Below are 19,232 nucleotides of genomic sequence, written 5' to 3'. Positions count from 1 at the left end.
CTGCTGTTGTCCAGTCACTCAGTCGTATCTGACTGTCTGTGATCCCATGGACTGCAGCACGCAAGGCTTCCCTGTCCTTCATCATCTCCTAGAGTTTACTCAAACTCATTGCTATCCAACCATCTCATCCTCTGTCGTCCCCTTCTCCTCCCACCTTCAATCTTTCCCAACATCAGGGACTTTTCAAATGAGTCAGTTCTTCATATCAGGTGGCCAAAGTATTGGAGCTTCAGCTTCTGCATCAGCCCTTCCAATGAATATTCAAGACTGGTTTCCTTTAGGATTGACTGGTTTGATCTCTTTGCAGTCCAAGGGACTCTCGAGAGCCCCAACAGTTCAAAAGCATCAGGTCTTTGGCACTCAGCTTTCCTTATATTTTAAATCTTTTGTTCGCTTAAGTATTTAAAACACAAATAGTTCAGTTCAAGGAGAGATCTTAAGGAGCTGGTGTGATTGTGTGTGATTTTTATTTTTTCAAAGTCTCCGAAGAGAACCGGCCTGTGCTGGGATTGTTAAAATACCTTCAAAAAGTGCTGCATCTCCTCTGGAATGTCTGACTGATAACAGTGGTGATGTGAGCAGGAGTATTTATAGTAACCTTTGTCTAGACAGGAAAAATGGTTATCAGCACACATGCCCACATCTGGACGCCGACTCTTCGGGGCCGGCTGAGCGTCCACCTGCCCCTCTGGGCGCCATGACCGGTGCCCCTTCTCCACCCCCTGCCCTTTCTCATCGCTTTCTCCTTTATCCCCAGAGGAATTTGGCGTATTGAGTTACTTCATATTTCTTCTGAACTCTCCTTTTCTCTAGCTTTAAAGATTAAGTATTTTTGCTTTAAAATTTTTTTTTCTGTTTTTCTCCTGGAGAGGCAAAAACTGGAAGAAACTTGAGTATTAGAGACGGGAGCTTTCCTTATTTTTTTCGGTTGACCTATTACAACCACCTTTTTTTCTTGTGCATCTCTCCTTTTCCCAAACAGGCCCACATCCAGTGGGTTCGAGGGAGTGAATGAGGAAGACCTTTAGTGAGGTCTTGCTTTTTGTTCAGTTGTATCTAAATAGAGCCTATCTGCCTTAATGTGTTTTCGAAGGCATAGCATTCATGAGATGAATGTCTTCTGTATACAAAGCACACTGCTGGATGCTGTGGGGGTAGGAAGATGAAAGGAGATTTGATGCTTTCTGTGTAGGGGGTCCTCTCAAGAGCCCGATATGCCCAGTCCAAATAATTCTAGTACAAGGCAGGCAGAAGTAAGTATTCTGAGCCCTGGGAAGCCACGGTGGATATACACAGCACCGCAGGGCTGAAAGAATCCAGTCCGTGGGAAGTCATGCTGTTGAGTTTCCAGAGGAAGACCTGGAGGTGGGTTGTGAACATTTTCAGAATCCAAGCAGCGGAGGCATTGCAGTGACACTCAAGAGTGGAAATCCAGAGCATTGCAACCTCTTCAGCTTTTCAGTCTCACCCGGGTGAGCTGTTATCTTTTAGCATTTTCTGTGTTGCCTGGCTTCAGCCCTTGAGAGAACTTTGTGGTCTGCCAGGATCAGAGTAAGTGGATCAGCGGAACCGGTTTGTAATCCCCTCCTCTGCCTGTGTTCTGCAGGAGGCTACTTTCTGCATGGTCCTTCGTGGAGCTCGGCTGGGCCAGGCGGTACTGAGTGATGTGTTACGGGCCGGCTGCGTCCCAGTGATCATCGCAGACTCCTACGTTTTGCCTTTCTCTGAAGTCCTTGACTGGAAGAGGTGAGTGTTACCTTCTGATGAACCTTTATCCCAGGGTTCCTGCATGGATTATTTTTAAAGTCCCCCAGCAGTTGTAATGCATAGCTAGGTCTGAGAACTGCTCCTTCAGATTTTTTTTGCTCCATTTTCCATCAGGAGAGTTCGTCCATGAACCTGCAGCAGAGGTTGGTCACCCGAGGCCTTTGGGCCGCATGTGGCATGCTGCCAGTGTCTGTAAATAAAGTGTTATTGCATCACAGCACACCCATTCATTGACACATAATCTTTGGCGGTTTTTGAGCTCCAGTGGCAGTTGAGTCCTGCAGTTTAAAATGACAGAGATTGTGTGGCCTTGCATGTAGTAGGGCCTCCATAAATACATGCTAAATAAATGAATGGATTGGGGAATACAGCCGAAGGAGAAGTCATTGTTAATTTAGAGTGGACAGTGATGAGTGAAGACGAGTGTACCTGGCAGGCAGAACTGGACACACAGAGGCCCTGTGGTCGGGCAGAGTGTGGTGTATTCAGGAGGCTGAGAGGGTACCTGTGTGGCTGGAGCACAGTGGGGAGTGGACGGAGGACAGGAGAGGCATGGAGTGGTGACGGGGAGGTGAGAGATGGAGCTCGGGGGAGCTCCTTTGCGCTGGTCGGTCCCAAGGAAGGGAGAGGAAAGAGGGACTGCTCACTGCGAGGACCGTGGGGCTGAGGGAGGCGCGGGGCATTGTTGCTTCTGCTCGTGAGACCCGAGCGGGACACACATGCAGCCGTGCTTTGTATGCAGGGCTGTCCATACATCCGCTGTCTCCCTCTCGTCTCTAGAGCATCTGTAGTTGTGCCAGAAGAAAAGATGTCAGATGTCTACAGTATTCTGCAGAGCATCCCCCGAAGACAGATTGAAGAAATGCAGAGACAGGTAAGGGGCCAGGCAGCCCTGCGGGGGAGGGGGCGAGGGGGAGGTGAAAGGTGGCCTTGACTGCTTGGACGCAGAGCAGTATCCATGCCGCTGAGAGCGGGCATGGGATTGATATCCTCCACTGAGTCGGTCAGCCAGACTTAAAAGAGGAAAACAGCGTTAGGGAGTTGCATCAGAGAGGCTTGGAATAATAACTGTCAAAGATTCAGAAACGCTCCTGAAGCAAGCCTGCTGTGACAGTAATGTCACACCTCTGCTATGTGTTCAGGATGCAGAGCTGCCCATCTCTGGAAGGCCGTTTACACAGCAGGTGAGGGCTCTGGTGACTGAGACGGACATGGAAGCTGGTGTGTTTCAGGGTGATGCTTCTCAGGAGCTTTGACCTTGAGTGTTGTGTATCAGCTAGCCAGGGTCCCCACAGAGTACTGAGCAGAGTTTCCTGTGCTATGCAGTAGGGCCTTATTAATTGTCTATTTTATGTATAGTAGTGTGTATACATCAGTCCCAATCTCCCAGTTTATTCCTCTCTCCCTTCCACCCTGGTAACCCTGAGTTTGTCTTCTACATCTGTGACTCTGCTTCTGTTTTGTAAATAGGTTCATTTGTACTATCATTTTAGATTCCACATATAAGCAACATCATCTGGTATTTGTCTTTCTCTGTCTGACCTCACTCACCTCTAGGTCTGTCACGGTGCTGCCAATGGCACTGTTTCATTTGTGTGGCTAAAACCCCATCGTATATGTGTACGGCGTCTTCTTTACCCGTTCCTCTGTCCGTGGGCATTTAGGTTGCTTCCTTGTCTTGGCTGATGTAAACAGGGCTACTGCGAACATTGAGGCGGTGCCTGCGTCCTTTCAGATCATGGTTTTCTCCAGTTCTTTTTCTTCTTTTAATGGGTTTTTACAAGTTTTTATTCTCATCAAAATTATCTGTGTAGGTGATGAGCCGGAGAAGAGGTTTGGAGGGTTAGGGTTAGGCTGTAGCCGCCTCCACACACCCCTGTGTCTAACTTGGTCGCAGGAATGAGCCTCAGGTCTCTGGGAGAGGGCAGGGCCGTCACCCGGTGGTGTGGAAGTGGGGAGGGACTCTGGCTTCTGACGGCTGCTTACACACGTTGTCCGTCTGTCCTCCTGCCCCGAGCTCCGCCTCTCCCCCCGAGTGTGCGCAGCGGAACGCGGGGGTTTCTCGGCTCCTCTCGGGTGCTGTCTTGGGCCTGTCGCGTCAGCCACCACCTGCTTTCCTGCTTCCACACTTTGGTGGTGTTAGCTCCTTCCCCGTCCTCTTTATCATTGGTTATGCCTTCATTTTAGGGTTTTAGGAGGGAGTTAGTGGATGTGTTCAGTCCACCTCTTTATTTTGGACCCAGCTCCTTAGACCAAACAGATGGTACATCACACAGTGGTTGAGTCTGTAGGTTCCGACCCTAGACTGCCTGTGGCGAATGCCGCCTTGGCCGGTTACTGACTCTGTGCCCTTGGCCAAGGCTCTGCCTTCTGTGGATCCCCATGACCTCATCTGTCAAGCATTTTGACATTCCGATTTGAAAACAAATCACATGTTAAGTTTAGCCTCCCCGTAGTCTATTTCCTAGCACACCCATGTTCAGGTTTCTGGGCTTCCCCATTTGTTGCTTAACTGCTGACCTCATTTGAGTTGTAGTGAATTAGAAAATCAGCCTAGAGATCTCTATAGTCTTGATCTGAACTTGGGGTTCTTACAACTCATGAGAAGAAAAAGTACTCCTTGAAGGGACCTGGTGTTTATGCTCTTTGTGTTTCATTTTATGGCATCTTGATTTGTTAACATAGTAAATAGGGAATCATCTGCTAAATCAGGTATCATCTTTTATAGATTTATAAAAGGCTAAGAAAACACCAGGGAGGTGAAAAGGAGCAAATTCTGCCCAGTTATCTTCCCCACTACCTTCCTGTTGGGAAGAGAATCACTTAGTTTTTAGAGCAGAGCACCCAGGGCCAGCTCACAGAATGCACTTTTTCCCTGGGAACTTGGCTTAGGAACCACAGATCTGAGACGAGCCTTGCCAGTCTTTTCAAATGACAGGTTCAGAATCAGAACCATTGAAGCAGAGTGACTAAGGGTTACTTAAAACAGTGTACTTTTAGGTTATTTGGGCTCTGAGAGACACATGTGGGGTCTTTAAAAGACTCTGGCTTGAGCCCTGTGTCAGTCTCTGTTAATTGTGTGACTGTGACACATCTGTGACCAAAGCTCCTCAGACTTCCTCATTTATGGAATCAAGGGTGGGCTGGATCAGCTTTCATGTTCCATTCAGCTGTTAAAAAACACTGTGAAATTCCTGTCCTTGACAGCTTTAATAACTGAGTGATCATCTCTTTCCCATGACCACCTCCTGTCATGAGGGCCTGTTACTGTCTCTGGTGGTGAATAACCTGTATTATGTCCACTGGCAGAATAAAGGGGATCTCAGTACTTTCCTGGGCTTCCCTGGTGGCTTAGATGGCAAAGAATCCGCCTGCCATGCAGGAGACCCGGGTTCGATCCATTAGTTGAGAAGATCTCCCAGAGAAGGGACTAGCAACCCACTCCAGTGTTCTTGCCTGGAGAATTCCACGGACACACGAGCCTGGTGGGCTACAGTCCATGGGGTCGCAAAGAGTCGGATACGACTGAGCGACTCGCACTTGCAGTACTTTCTTCCCTCCCCTAAATCCCCCTTCTGCTTGATGGTGCTCTTCTCTCTGCTACTTTCAGATGTTCTGAGATGCTTCGCTGCCGTGGCCCATTTAGTCCTGCTCCCTTTCTCTGAATAGTCTGCATCCCCAAAATGACCTCTTTTCTTCTCCCAATGTCAGATTTCTAGACTGAACTGATCTCAGCCAGAGGTGAGATTATCCGGTTGAAGCACTTCCCAGAGAGTTCGAAAGGATGACTAGGTTCCACTCCCAGATTCCAGTGGCACACCTGACTCCCAGATTGTGACACCTTGAAACGGCTGCACATGTTGCCAGATGCCTCCCAAGGCGGCAGAAGTGCTGTGCTTGGGAGCCGCCTTCCTGTTGATACCGTGGCCGTCTCTCTAAGATTAGAGACAGCTCTTTTGTTCTTTGCAGAATGTGCTTGTCCTTTATCTCCTGTATCCCCTCCATTGATTCAGTCAGACCTTGGCAGGAGTGACTGAAAAAATAGCACACGCTTGGTTCTTGGAAGTTATTACACCTCAGTGAATTCTCTTTAGGGAGGTCCAATTTGAGTCTTTGTAAGACAGGGATAAACTTTTAGGGGAAAACCTGTTAACATCAGTAGTTGATACCTTAGAACCCTGGGTTGCTTATGTTAGAATGAGCTGAGACTGAGGAGCAGAGGGTCAGATTTTCTTGCTCGGCAACTCAGGACCGGCCCGAGGGGCTGCACGCACAGTTGTAACCAGCAGAGGGCTCCATCCACTTTGAAGTGACTCATTTTCCTTCTGAGTAGCCGTGTCCAAGGAGTCCTGAGTGCCATGAGCTATGCTGACACCGTTCCTCAGAGCTGCTCTCTAGAGAGACCCGCTTCTTCCTGTGCTTTTTAGCACAGGATTCTGCTCTCCTGTGATGGATCAGAGCCAGACTTTCTGAATTTGACCCCTGAGATACGGGTGGGATCTTGGTGAGGACGGTGATGCAGCTTCGAGTTCAGGGGCTATAATCTGATCGATGGATACGTGGTGACAGCCCTTAACATGACCCAGGAGTTAGGACGCACCCAGAGAGGAGGGTGTTCTGCCTGACAAGGAAGCGTAACTTTTCCTCCTCACCTGAGATGCGACAGTGAAGCAGCCGTTAAAGTCATATGCAGGGCTAGAACCTGAAGTAAGAGCTGGATGTAAGCTAAGACTTTTGAAGTACAGCCCGCATCTGTGTTATCTACCCCTGAAGACCAATAGCTGGCTGTGTTGGCGTAGGTGGCATTGGAAGAGCTGGGGTGGCCTATAGGGCTTTCTGTGGTTTAGTTAGAAATCAGTTCCTTTCATTAATAGAAATTAATAGTTGCTTTTGTTGTTGTCCAGTCGGTAAGTCATGTCCGACTCTTTGCAACCCCTTAGACTGTAGCACGCCAGGCTTCCCTGTCCTTCAGTGTCTCCCAGAGTCTGCTCAAACTCCTGTCCATTGAGTCAGTGATGCCGTCCAACCATCTCATCCTCTGCTGCCTCCTTCTCCTGCCCTCAATCTTTCCCAGCATCAGGGTCTTTTCCAATGAGTCTGCTCTTTGCATCAGGTGGCCAAAGTGTTGGAGCTTCAGCTTCAGCATCAGTCAGAATATTCATAATATTCAGGGTTGATTTCCTTCAGGATTGACTGGTTTGATTTTCTTGCTATCCAAGGGACTCTCAAGAATCTTCTCCAACATTACTGTTCAGAAACACCAATTCTTCGGTGCTCAGCCTTCTTTATGGTCCACCTCTCACATCTGTACATGACTACTGTGACCCCTACCCACACATGCCTAATAGCCATCCTGGGGATATGTAGGTATAAGGCCAAAGAAAGCTGAGAAGATGGTACAGATTTTCCAAAGCATGTTAGTGGTCTGAAATGGGAGGAAGTCTGGGTTAAAGCTGTTAGGGACAGATTTATTGGGGAGGTAGTACTTGATGGCAGCCTTAAAGATGGAGGGTTCCATCCACTATCTTTCTCGTGTTGGAAGCCAGGAAGAAGTATGCAACTAAGTATTTTCCTATAGTCTCATGGAACATTCACATCCCCAGTCTCCTTTGGAATCACAATGAAAAAGAGGGCAACCCAGGATATTGAAAGGCTGACTAGACACTGGACTGTATGGTTGGCAGTGTTTGTGTGGATAGGGAGGAAGGTGTAAATGGATCCTCAGTTTATCTGTTGAGTGGAGTTTCCAAACATTCTTTTATTGGTCAGTGGCTCCGCCAGCAGTGACCTCTAACCTCAGCCACACTAGGAGGTGGAAGTCAGGAGCCTGCCTTGCCTTTGAACTCTTCTTTGTACTCATTTGACTGGGAGCCTTTGAGGTGGCAGAAACATTCAGCATCTTCTTTGCTCTCTCTCCTTGAATGCTTGGCCAACTTAAAATACCAGTTTCTTTTCTATTACTGACCCATCTCAGCCTGCCTTCATATTTTCCCTATTATACTAAGCATACCAATTATTTGTTCTCCGGAGGAGGACGTGAAGATATAATGGGCTGATTAGGAAAAAGAACATGTCTGTCGAAGAATATGTGGTCCCCTCTCCTGGCAGGACTGTTGTCAGGCCTGGCTGTGGTCGAGCAGAGAGCAGAAGAGACCACAGAACAGGAAGTGTGTGTGTCCACCAGTTCATGCACTTTATTCAGGGCAGAGACCCCACAGGAGGCTGCTCTTTTATCTTGCATGTGATTTCAGCACATCCAACTGTTTGCTTTCCATAGACATGGTAGTTTCGAAGTTACATCTTTGAAGGACAGAAAGACTGTAAGTGAGGGGCTGTGACATGGGGCATCTGCCAGTCAGGCATGAATAGAGAAGACAGAAAGGCTGTTTTAAAAATAGAACTTGGATGGAATGCTCTGTGAATAATAAATCCTGGAGAGGGTGTGGAGAGAAGGGAATCCTCCTGCACTGTTGGTGGGAATGTAAATCGGTATAGCCGTTATGAGAGCAGTATGGGGGTTCCTTAAAAAATTAAAGATAGAGCTGCAATATGACCTGGCAGTCCCACTCCTGAGCATATATTTGGAGGGAAACATGATCCAAAAGGATACATGTGCCCCAGTGTTCACTGCAGCACTGTTTACAATAGCCAAGACAACCTAAATGTCTGTCAACAGAGGAGTGGATAAAGGTGTACAGATATACAATGGAATATTACTCAACCGTTACAAAGAATGAAATAATGCCATCTGCAGCAACGTGGATTGACCTAGAGATTGTCATACTGAGTGACATAAGTCAGAGAAGGAGAAGTATCGTATGATATCCCTTATATATGGAATCTAAAGAGAACTGGTACCAATGAACTTATGAAACAGAAAAGGACCCGCAGACTCGGAGGGTAAACCTAGGGTTGCCAAGATGAGAGATGCGGGAAAGAATAGCTGGAGAGTTTGGGATGGACCTGTACACGCTGCTGTGATTAGAATGGTTAGCCAAGGATGGCCAGCGAGGACCTACTGTATTGCAGGAACTCTGCTCAGTGTTGTGTGGTGGCCTGGATGGGAGGGGAGTTTAACGGAGAATGGATGCGTGTGTATGTATGGCCGGGTCCCTGTGCTGTTCACCTGAAACTGCCCTAACATTGTGTGTTGATTGGCTATACCCCAACACAAGATAAAAGGTTAAAAAAAAATAGAACTTGGGGCTTCTTGGCACTCCAGTGGTTAGCACTTCACCTTCCAGTACAGGCTGTGTGGGTTTGATCCTCTGACTGAGGAACTAAGGTCTCGCATGCGTCATGGCCAAAAATCCAGAACATAAACAACAGAAGCACCATTGTAACAAATTCAGTAAAGACTTTTAAAAAATGGTCCACATCAAAAAAAACACAAAACTTAAAAAATGAAAACAGAACTCTCAGCACTCTGGATACATGGCAGACAGCAGAACGTGCTTCTCGATATCCTGGGTGTGTCCTCGTAAGACGGTAGAATTCCTTGGTTCAAAGAAATATGTACGTGTTTGTTTTGCATATTTTGGGTTTCTGGCATCCAAATGAGTCCTACCATCACTTTGATTGTTGAATATAGTTTCTGTTTTGTCACCTTGAAGCTGTTTCTGACGGAGCATCTTAAAATCGTGGAAATACAGAGATGGCTGTCCTGAGAACGCCCTGCAGTCTTTTCAGGGAAGGTTTACGTTTCGCGTATATAAACGTGTTTTTAAAATACTGGCTTTCGCGTAAAGTATTTTCGAAAGTTTTCTATCTAAAATAATTTGCTTTTATTTTTTTAAAAGTGTTTTGTGATCCGCCTAAAGGCGTCGGCCCTCGGATGTCTAGGACCCCCAGGAACCTGGATGGATGTGTTCTCTGAGGGTCCCCTGCGCTTGGCTGTTGTGTCCGTTGACGGCTAGGTAGCAGTCTGTGTCCATTTCTCCCTCCCTCCCTGCCCCCAAACACACACAATTTACAAAGCAAACTTGTTAAACAGAGCAGTGAGACTAGGCAGTGAGAGGAGCGATCTGAATTTTTTTTAACGTGAGGAAACGGAAGAAGAGCCGTGAAGCGATGCTCCGGTGATCGCACGACCTGAGAGGGACAGACGGGGAACATACTGTTTTGCTGCCCACAGCTTGATTCAAATCCTAGAGCTCTGTGGCCTGGATTGAGGTTAAACGTCAGGATGAGCTTCCCAGCAATTCAGGTTAGCTGCTTATTGGATCGTCTCTCCTAAAAAGTGGTTGCCTGAGACCCTGGAGACTGGACACGTCTCTGGAAATATGAAGAACGTGGAAAAGACTTCACTTCTGATTTCCAAGATTTGACATTGTAACGTCTGTCACTCTTTCCCACTGCCCGCCCCCCCATACTGTGGAAATTGAAAAAAACTTTAATATGCATAAACTGAATTCTCAGGGCTTTGAAAAAAATGCCAAGTATTCCCTTCCTCCCCCTGCTCTCTAGTCCCAGCATGCCACTCCAAGCTCTGTTTGCCGATCTCTGCTTTCATACTCGCCCTTAAAAAAGCTACTGGATCACTTACCCGTCTACGAAACACGTTGACCTTGATCCTTGGCGTTCTCCTGGTGAAACAGACAACCGTGGTTCTGATACAAAGCCAGGCTCTTTGGCCAGTGGGAGAGCCTTGGGGAAGAGTGTGATTATGGGATATTTTGAGTTTCATAATTTTATTTCAATTTTGTTACTCTGTTGGAGTTTTCCTGAATGTATAAATCCATATTGTGAAGGAGATCAGTCAACTTATGTTTAAAGCAGGATAAAATAAGGGCTCATTTAATTGGAACTCTTAAGGAAGAGCATTTTTATGTGTTTAACTTTTTTTTTTTTCAAGTTTAGCATTAAGAACCTTATTGGAAAAAGACTTTTGCCAAGTATCTGATGGGAAGCCAAGAAAAGCATTTTAATAGAACGGTCTCAAATTTATAGTACACCAGGGCCTGTAAATAAATTTCCCTGTCTTTAAGGTTGGGGCTGATTTGCAGTTATTTTGTATAGCTTCTGAGATTTAAATCCTCACAGTCCAGATGGGGAGACCATAAAGCTGCTTTCTTTGGCAACCCTGGCATACATTGTCCACGGCGAGCTCTGTCTGTAAATGCTCACTTACCGTATTGTGATGCCAGTTTGAATTGGTTTAGCGACTTTTCCTAGAGCAGCTCCCCCCACCCCAAATGTTCTCAAAATCTTGGAGAATTAAGAGTCCTTGATTTCATAATGCAGACTAGTCAAATAAGTATGTTTTAAGTACCGGCTTTTTTGCTAGAATTGTATAGGTATATTAAAGGAGATTTTTACAAAGGGGGAGGGGAGGAACACAGATCCTGTCCTCAGGGTGCTAGGGAGAGCACTTTCAGCAATAGTGAACGAAGAGGGCGGAAGTGCTGGCCCTCAGTCGTGCTGCGGAATGGATCAGGAGGCGAGAGCAGGCTTCGTGACCGGGTGGCCTCGAATAGGGTGAGAGGATGCTCTGAGAGGTGCCGAGCTCCGCCCAGAGGTTGGCTTCTGTGGGAAGGACTCGGTAGGTGAGGTGGAACAGCCTACCAGCCTGAGGGGGAACTTGAAATACCAGCAAGAGAGAACTTTCTAGGAAGCTGGAAGGACGGGAAAGTCAGTGACAAGTGGAGAGTAATGAAAAAATGCGCGAGGAAAGGGGAAAGCAGTATCAATTAAGGAGACAGGGGTAAAAAAAAAAAAATCAAAGAGCTGGAAGGAACCTTAGAAATTATTCAGCCCTTTCTTCATATTTTGTAAATGAGGTGGAAGCCCTAGCGTTCAAGTGATCTTGAGGATGAATTGTTAGGGCCTGAGCCTCGCCTCGCCTGGAACCCAGGTCTGCTGACTCCAGCTGATGGATTCTGGGTGGAAGGGGGACCTTGTGTACTACAGTATTTTTCAATTTAGGGAGTCTTGAGTGGCATTTTATTTTTTAAAAAATGAAGGATAATAGGAAGGCATCAGAGTATTACCTAGCAAGGGTAAATCTTTCCTGAACTCTTTTTTTTGATATGTATATGTGCAGTGTCATTATTTAATGTATTTGTATGTTTCTTGGTGTGGGCCCCAGTCCAGAAAGTTTGAGGGATGTTGATAGTGAGTGGCAAGCACACAGGCTTTTGAGTTGAGGAGACCTGAATTTGCATCCCAGGCTGTGCCTTCTGTCTGCCAGCTTTGTGAGCATGGGCAAGTCACTTTGCCAAGCATCAATTTTCTTATCTTAGACCTGGGGATAATAGTCCGACTCTTTGTGAGCCCACGGACTAGAACCTGCCAGGCTCCTCTGTTCATGGAATTCTCCAGGCAATAATACTGGAGTGGGTTGCCATTCCCTTCTGGGGATCTTCCTGACCCAGGGATCGAACCCAGGTCTCCTGCACTGCAAGCAGATTCTTTACCATCTGAGCTACAGGGACGCCCCCAATAATACAATAGAGCAGTTGTGTTGTTTAAATGAAATCCTTGACTTAAAGCATCTAGAGGCCGGTCTGCCTGCTCTGTGTTGGCTGTCGTCTGGGAGTGCTCCGCCTGGGTCTAGGTTTGAACACTGGCAGGAGCCTCCTGGTTTGGAGCTTGGACTTCAGGAACCACAGTAAGTTACCAACGCGGATGTATTATGCATTTGCTTCTGGGCTTGGAAACTTGAAACAGAACTTATTCCTGTGGGCCTGGTGTGCTTTCTACATCTTGGAATAAAGGGAGGTTCCCCTCTCTGGTTTTCAGAATGGCTTATGAAAATCAGTGGTTCTTTAGCTGGCCTTAAAAAAAATTCATTGGCACGTTTGAGTGCCAGAATTCATAAAGCAACGTTTGGGTCAAGTACTATTACTTTTTCTCCTTTCCAGTGAGAACGATTTTCATACTGAGTCTTTTTACCCCGTCTTTTAATGTATCCTCTGCTGGATCTTGATTTTACTCATTTTTTTTGAGCCAGAAGATTAAAAAATAAGCATAAAGAGAAAAGTCAAAATCAGAATTGACATTTGGGTGGTGAACACTTGGAGAGTTGGCATTTTACTAGGTATGTACTAAAAATAAAGCAACTTTTTATGTGAATTTAAGAGGGCTGGTGAGATACCTCTTAGGAATAGCTGTTGTTCGCCTCCTACTGAAAGGGTAATGAGTTGTATCATCTGGTTTTCCTGGTTCTCTGCTGTTCCCCTCACCCCTGCTGCCCTTCCCCCACCCCTGTCCAGCCAGCTCCATCCCATGTTTGAAATCCCGCTGGAGAGCGAGTCGAGCGCTTCATCCCTAGATGATTTGGGCCAGGGGCTAAAACACTGCCATAAATCTGCAGCTCATTTTAATGCCACGTTAAAACAGTGTGAGCGGCTGGTTTCCGTGGCCCCTGCCCTCTTTCTTTATGGGCTTCTTTGGCTCTTCTTTATAAAGAGGCCCTGTGGAGTCATTTTAAAGTTCTTATCAGTTTGCTGACAGCTATATGGGCCTTTCTGCTGAGTCCAGGAGCTCAGGCAGGCGTGTGAAACTTCTGATATTAAAATTGAAGAAAAATGCCAGGCAGAAGGGATTGGGGAGCGCAGCGGTGATTTGGAGGTGAAAGACTAGCGAGGTAATTAACCTCTGCAGGTCCGGAACTGTGCCCTTGGCCGGATAAGTTGCTCCTGGTTGGTGGGGGCAGGGCAGCAAGGGTTAGGCCAGGGAGGGCTTTCCAAGGGCTTTTATTTTTATCCCCGATGAGAAATGCCGTTCAGCTGGCAGCCTGTGCTTTCAGGCTTCAGCAAGTGCGTTGGGCAGTCCTGAAAGGCTAAGGGAGCCAGGTTTACAATGCAGTTTTTTTTTCTTTTTCCTAAAGGCCGTCTGACTGGCTAGACCTCGGCTTGTGAGTCTCTGGCAGCTCCAGCTCACTGTCTCTGTCCACAGCATCGCTGTTATCGAATTTAAAGGGGCTTTCATCAGTCTGCTCCACAGCCCCTTTTAGACCAGCTTGCTAACTCCCAGTGATCCTCGCAGAGTGCTTCGTGGAAGCGCCAGGCCCTCTATAAATGTCAGCCTGCAGCTTAGCCCTTCTTACCCTCTCAGTTACGGAGAGGTAGCCTGGAAGCCGCTCCTCCCTCTCCTCCACCGCTTTTCCTTTCTCTCTTTGCTGGAAAACTCTAGCAGCAGACAGCTGAGGGGAAGGAAAAACCATTACCTGGATCAAGGCCAGGGGCTTGATGGAGCCTCAAAATCTCTGGCATCTCCTGACCAGAGTGTTTTTCCAGGCATTTCAAAAAGTACACCCTCACCCTCCGCCAGCTTTCAGCTTTCCAGCCTTGATTCCAGGTGGGCTGGCTTGGGGGCATCATGCCCTCAGAATCTGTATCTGTCTGCTCCTCTTCTCCTAACTAAAGCGTTTAGGAAAAGGATAGTAGAGATAAGCAAAATCCGGTGGACATGTATTTTTAACTGCCTTGCACCCTTTTGGCGCAAACACATTATTTTTCCTTTTTCAAATAGTTTTGGACATGAGTACTTTTGCAAGTGTATTCAATTTAAAATAGTCATTTAACTTGAGGTTGAAGCAAAAGCAAAGAATTTTTGTAGTTAGTCAAATTATATAGCTGTTGATCTAGGATCAATGATTTTCATTGAGCAAACAATAAAAAATACCGGTTCGTTTTACTACTTGTGTGGAAGTAGCTCCTGTGGGGAGAGTAATTAGGTATGAAAACTGACCAAGCTATAAATCAAAATAAAATACCCCAACCTCCAAAGCAATCAAGCTACTTTTTTGAACATTTCTGACAATATCAATAGATATTTTGGTATTCTGAACAATATCAGTAGAATAAATTGATATTCTATAATTAGTTAAGTTTACTGAATCAGAAGTTTTTGCTTGTGGTATAATTTTAATAAATTTACTAAAAATATTTTACAAATAATGTACTGAAAGTTCTCAGTAAGTATATGATTATGAGCAGTCTTCATTGTACAGCCTTTGCAAGGGGTGTGGTTATATCATATGACCAGTTTCCTCTTTGGGCATTGGTTGCAGAGCTGGCTCTAGAGTTAGCCATGGGTTAATCCCTTGTAACAAGTCCCCAATATGGGGCATTGCTTTAGGAAATGGCCTCTCTAATAAAAGTGTTAAACATTAATTTGCAGCCTATATAAGGATTGTCTGACTCTTTGGGGCTGGTTTCCTACAGAGTGGAACTATTTGTGAAGCATTTCTGAGAAATAATTGCTCATTACAGGAAGTGTAGTGCAGGCTTTGTGAATTCATTATATATCTACTTAGAAAAATATCTAGGTTTGTTTACAAAAGAATAACTTATAAATTACCAAGTGTCGATACAAGCATTTGGTAAAGAATTCACTATTGTCAGGTCTTCAGTAAGAGTCAGACTGATCCATTAGATTTCTGTCTATATTTATGATTATTTTGTATTTGAATGTATTTTTCTGTCTCCCTCAGCATTGAAGAGGCTGAGAGTGTTTGGAGTTGCCTGACTACTTTGTAATAACACCATCTTGTAATTCCATGCTACTGTTCTTGGGAATGTAAGACAACAATTGTGTATTTATTTCATTTTATTTGACTAGATGACCTTTAATACTGAATCAGACCAGAATTGGTACAGAAATAGCTTCATAAAGTCATTTCTGGCAATGTAGTTCTCTCTCTCTCCCCTTATAGTTTAAAGGTTAATTTGTATTTAAATGTGCACTTATTTCCCATTTTGATAAGATTTCAGTAGTAAGCAAGCAGGTCATTTGTTATCTTTCAGAATTCAGTACTTTTTATTAAAAGGAGCAAGCGGTTTGTCTTCAAGTGTTTGAAGCCCATATATGTATATATATATATTGAAGTGTTCTGAATTCTCTGAATATATATTGGCCAGGTCTTGATGATTTTATATATATATATATATATATATATAAAATTTGTATTTTAGAGAGATCTTTGAGTTTTTGTTTGAAGCTACAGACTGAGGGTTGAATTCTCTCAACTCTCTTGCTCTCACTCAGATTCTTAGATGCTTTCTGGAGTGGGGAATGGGGACATAAATTTCTCTTGAGAATCCTCGCCGTGATGAACCTCTGCTATGCTTACTCATAGGTAAGAAAGGGCGCGGGGTAAAGATGAGAACCACTCACAGAGCAAGCATAGCTCTTTCAAACTTCTCCCTCTGTTCAGAGTCCCAATTTAGGGAACGCACATTGGGGTTTCCACTCAGATCAACAGGAGAGCGTGTCTTAATACCTGCCACGTGATCAGACCAAGGCACTTCCCAGCTGCAAGCGGCTTAGGGAGGGCTCCCGTGGCTCCGGTCAGCTGGAACCGGCATTGGACCCACACTATTCTCAACTTCTCTGTTTCTGGGAATGTGTGGGGACAGTGGAGAGGGCTCCCATGCGACCTGACTGCGTCTGTATAATATCCACAGCCAGAAAAATAAATAAATAAATAAATAACCTGCTAAAGAATAGCTCCCCAGCCTTCTTTAGAATTGTTACTACCTGGGAAGCAGATGGAGGGGGGAACATGGCCCTGATGTGGCAGGATGTGGGATGAAACGAGCCCTCAAGTTCTGTCCTCGGTCCCTTCACACGTGCTATCTGCGTGTGTGTCTTAATTAAAAGGGGTCGGCCTTTCAAGTGTGCCCGCTGCAGTGAGACTTGTTTTATATTTACCTTTTCTGATCAAACAAGCATACAGCTCTCTCCCTGTTTTGGTATAGCAAACATGGGGAATCTCACCCCAGGCGGATTCCTTTACAACGAACTGACCCAAGTTGTGCTCTTATTTATTTATTTTTGATGACAGATCCTGATTAAAGGTTTCCAGTCCAAACCTTTTAGCTGGTCCATGAACCCAGCCAGGAGAGAGGGCTGGTCAGCTGCTGATTGCCAAAGAAGCTCCCCGACCTGACCGAGGGAACAGTGTAATTCAGAGGTGTGGGTAACTGGGGAACCGGGCACAGCAGAAATGAATCTCTCGTCTCTTTGCTGAGAAGGTTTGACCAAACACAGTTTTATTGGTCAGTGGCTCCTGCTTTAGTAACCTCTCACCCCCATGGCTCTTGGAGGTGTAAGCCACTGGCCGGCCTTGCCTTTGAACTCCTCATGGCTCCTGCCACCTCAAAGACTCACAGTCGGAGCTTGTGTTTTGCTTGGGATCTCTCCTCACAGCAGGGCATCAGCAGTTGGGAAAACTGATCCACCCTTAGAGCCTTGACATATTTGAAGGTGATACCCCTGAGACTTGAAACCTATGGCTTTCTATTTCAGGAGCTGCCTGTCACATGTCAAGAAACACGACACAGGCTGCCCACTTTGCTCCTCTGTCCCTCCTGGCTTCCCATAGGACGGGAGATAGTAACATCTGAGCACACCCTGCAAGTATTCACCGAGTCCTCCCCTCATCTTCAAGCTCTTTTACCCATTTTTCTTCTGACTTGTCCCAAGTAGAGTCTATTTTGAAATAAGTTTTCTTTTAAATAAGGCTAAAACGTGCAAATCTAGCCCTCTTTGGTGTCTGGGAACTTGATGCAGGTGAAGATGATGCAGTGAAAGTGTCACAGGGCTTACATTGACACGTTCAGTCCCAGTGCGTCCAGGTCAGATGAGCCCTACTTTTAAGATGGCCCAGCTTCCTTTTAAGATGGGACACTCTCCCCTGTCTTCTTGAGTCATTCTACGTTCTGGAAAAACTAGATCTTGCAAGAAGAGATAGAAATAGCATGGATTGCTCTCCCACATCTGCTTGGCTTCCAGCCTACGGAACAAGAGTGAGAGCTTTAGTGTTGAGAGGCGAATCCAGGGACCCATGGTTATTGGGTGACTTCAGTAAAGCTTCTTTGGCAAGAAATCAAACCTCATATTCAAAGAATATTGAGTTGAAAAATGCCTTCTACTTATGATGCCGTTAGCTTAGCAAAGGAGTAAATGATCTCCATTGAGTTCCTCTGCTTTCCTAGAATTCAGGTAGAACATTACTGATAATCCTTAGCAGAAAGAATACTCTGGCAGGGTCTTTTTCTGCTTCAGAGTAAAGGTTGAGTTTTTAGCAGGTACCCAGGTGTCAGAAATGGTAGCCCACTCCAGTATTCTTACCTGGAAAATCCCATGGACGGCAGAGCCTGGTAGGCTACCGTCCATGGGGTCGCAAAGAGTCAGACACGACTGAGGGACTTCACTTTTCTCTTCAGGTGTCAGAAGAGGCAGGCCTGGTTTTTCTGCTGTCTTATTCTGTGGTCGAGAGTGTGGTCATGAGCTTGCGCTCGACAAAGGGAAGGTTGACAAAGGGATGAGAAGTAGCATTTATGTTAACTCCCATGTCTGATAACTGACCTCATGAAAATCTGATGAGGCAGTTGTAGTTCTTCTCATTTTTACAAAGAGGGAAGGTGAACTTAGAGGCTAATGGCTGGTCTGTAGTTACAAAACTTTAGTGGCAGGCTTGGGACTGGGAAGAATTTGTAGCACATGATTAAAAAGTTCACTTTTCTCACCTTTCCTCTGGGGGCATTTGCCTTTTACACTGAGGTAAGTATGTCTTTGAGATGAGTATAAACCATCATCAATACATTAATTGCTGTATTGATGATGGTTTATAGGTTGCTTCTCCTTGCCACTATTTTCTGTTTTTTTCCACCTACTGGGAAATTTAGTTCTCCCATTTCTAAATCCTATTGCATGACTTAGAGGAAGGAATTTGAAATCCCCTTTCTTCACTTGCCTCTCTTTGTCCCATGTTCGTTCTTTCTCTGTATCCTTGCCCTGATGATAACTCAGATTTTTCAACTCTTTATGGGAATCAGCCGTGTTATATGATGTTATATGATGCCATGTAAGCTGATAAGGAACCTGTACATATTTGATTAGCCTTTGGGAAAAAAACCCACGTCGTCTAATTAAACACTGTGCACTTAACTGAGCACACCGCCTTGCTGTCAGAAAGTATTGCTCTGGGCCTCATCCTCCTGACCTCTTCCTTACATTTTTGTCATTCTTCTTCTAAAAACATGTTTACTTCTCTATCTGGCTTTGCTGGGCCTTGGTTGCAGCACGTGGGCTCTCCTAGTTGAGGCATCTGAGCTCGCAGTCATGCCTTGTGGGATCCAGTTCCATTTGAACATGGGCCCCCTTCACGGGGAGCCACTGGACCACCAGGGAAGTCCCTCGTGATTCTTAACAAATATATGCTGGAACCGTTTTCTCTGGTAACTATAGGCGGAACTAACTGCATGTCCATTCTTTAATCACTCCCCATAAATATAAATATGGAGGCTGGAGATGAACAGAAGGACATCTTTGGTTCTAAATGGATGACATGCGCTTACATATAGGCATTTTTGGAATTTTCTATGCAACTCTGTATCAAAATAGGATTTGAATGCTGGTCCACATACTTGCTTGTTTTCTAACCTTTGAATGACTCAGGGTTTTATGTGTAAGAGCAAGGTCTAGAACTCCTAGAAATAAGCACAAGTGGGTGT

The 19,232-nt window shown here is 45.6% G+C and overlaps 1 protein-coding gene across 4 annotated transcripts in view; it reads left to right on the top strand.

Annotated features, from left to right (window-relative positions):
• EXT2 (exostosin glycosyltransferase 2) overlaps positions 1-19,232 on the top strand; it is a 153,842-nt gene that overhangs the window by 32,181 nt on the left and 102,429 nt on the right. For all 4 annotated transcript variants that reach the window (XM_027562602.1, XM_027562604.1, XM_027562605.1 and 1 more), the window contains 2 exons: positions 1,607-1,746; positions 2,548-2,641. In XM_027562602.1, coding sequence (XP_027418403.1) covers positions 1,607-1,746; positions 2,548-2,641 — 234 coding nt within the window. The remainder of the gene's footprint in view (positions 1-1,606; positions 1,747-2,547; positions 2,642-19,232) is intronic.

The sequence above is a fragment of the Bos indicus x Bos taurus genome, chromosome 15, assembly GCF_003369695.1.
Source record: "Bos indicus x Bos taurus breed Angus x Brahman F1 hybrid chromosome 15, Bos_hybrid_MaternalHap_v2.0, whole genome shotgun sequence".
Lineage (NCBI taxonomy): Eukaryota > Metazoa > Chordata > Mammalia > Artiodactyla > Bovidae > Bos > Bos indicus x Bos taurus.
The sequence above is the reverse complement of the archived record's forward strand: the minus strand, read 5'-3'. Positions and strand labels throughout refer to the sequence as shown.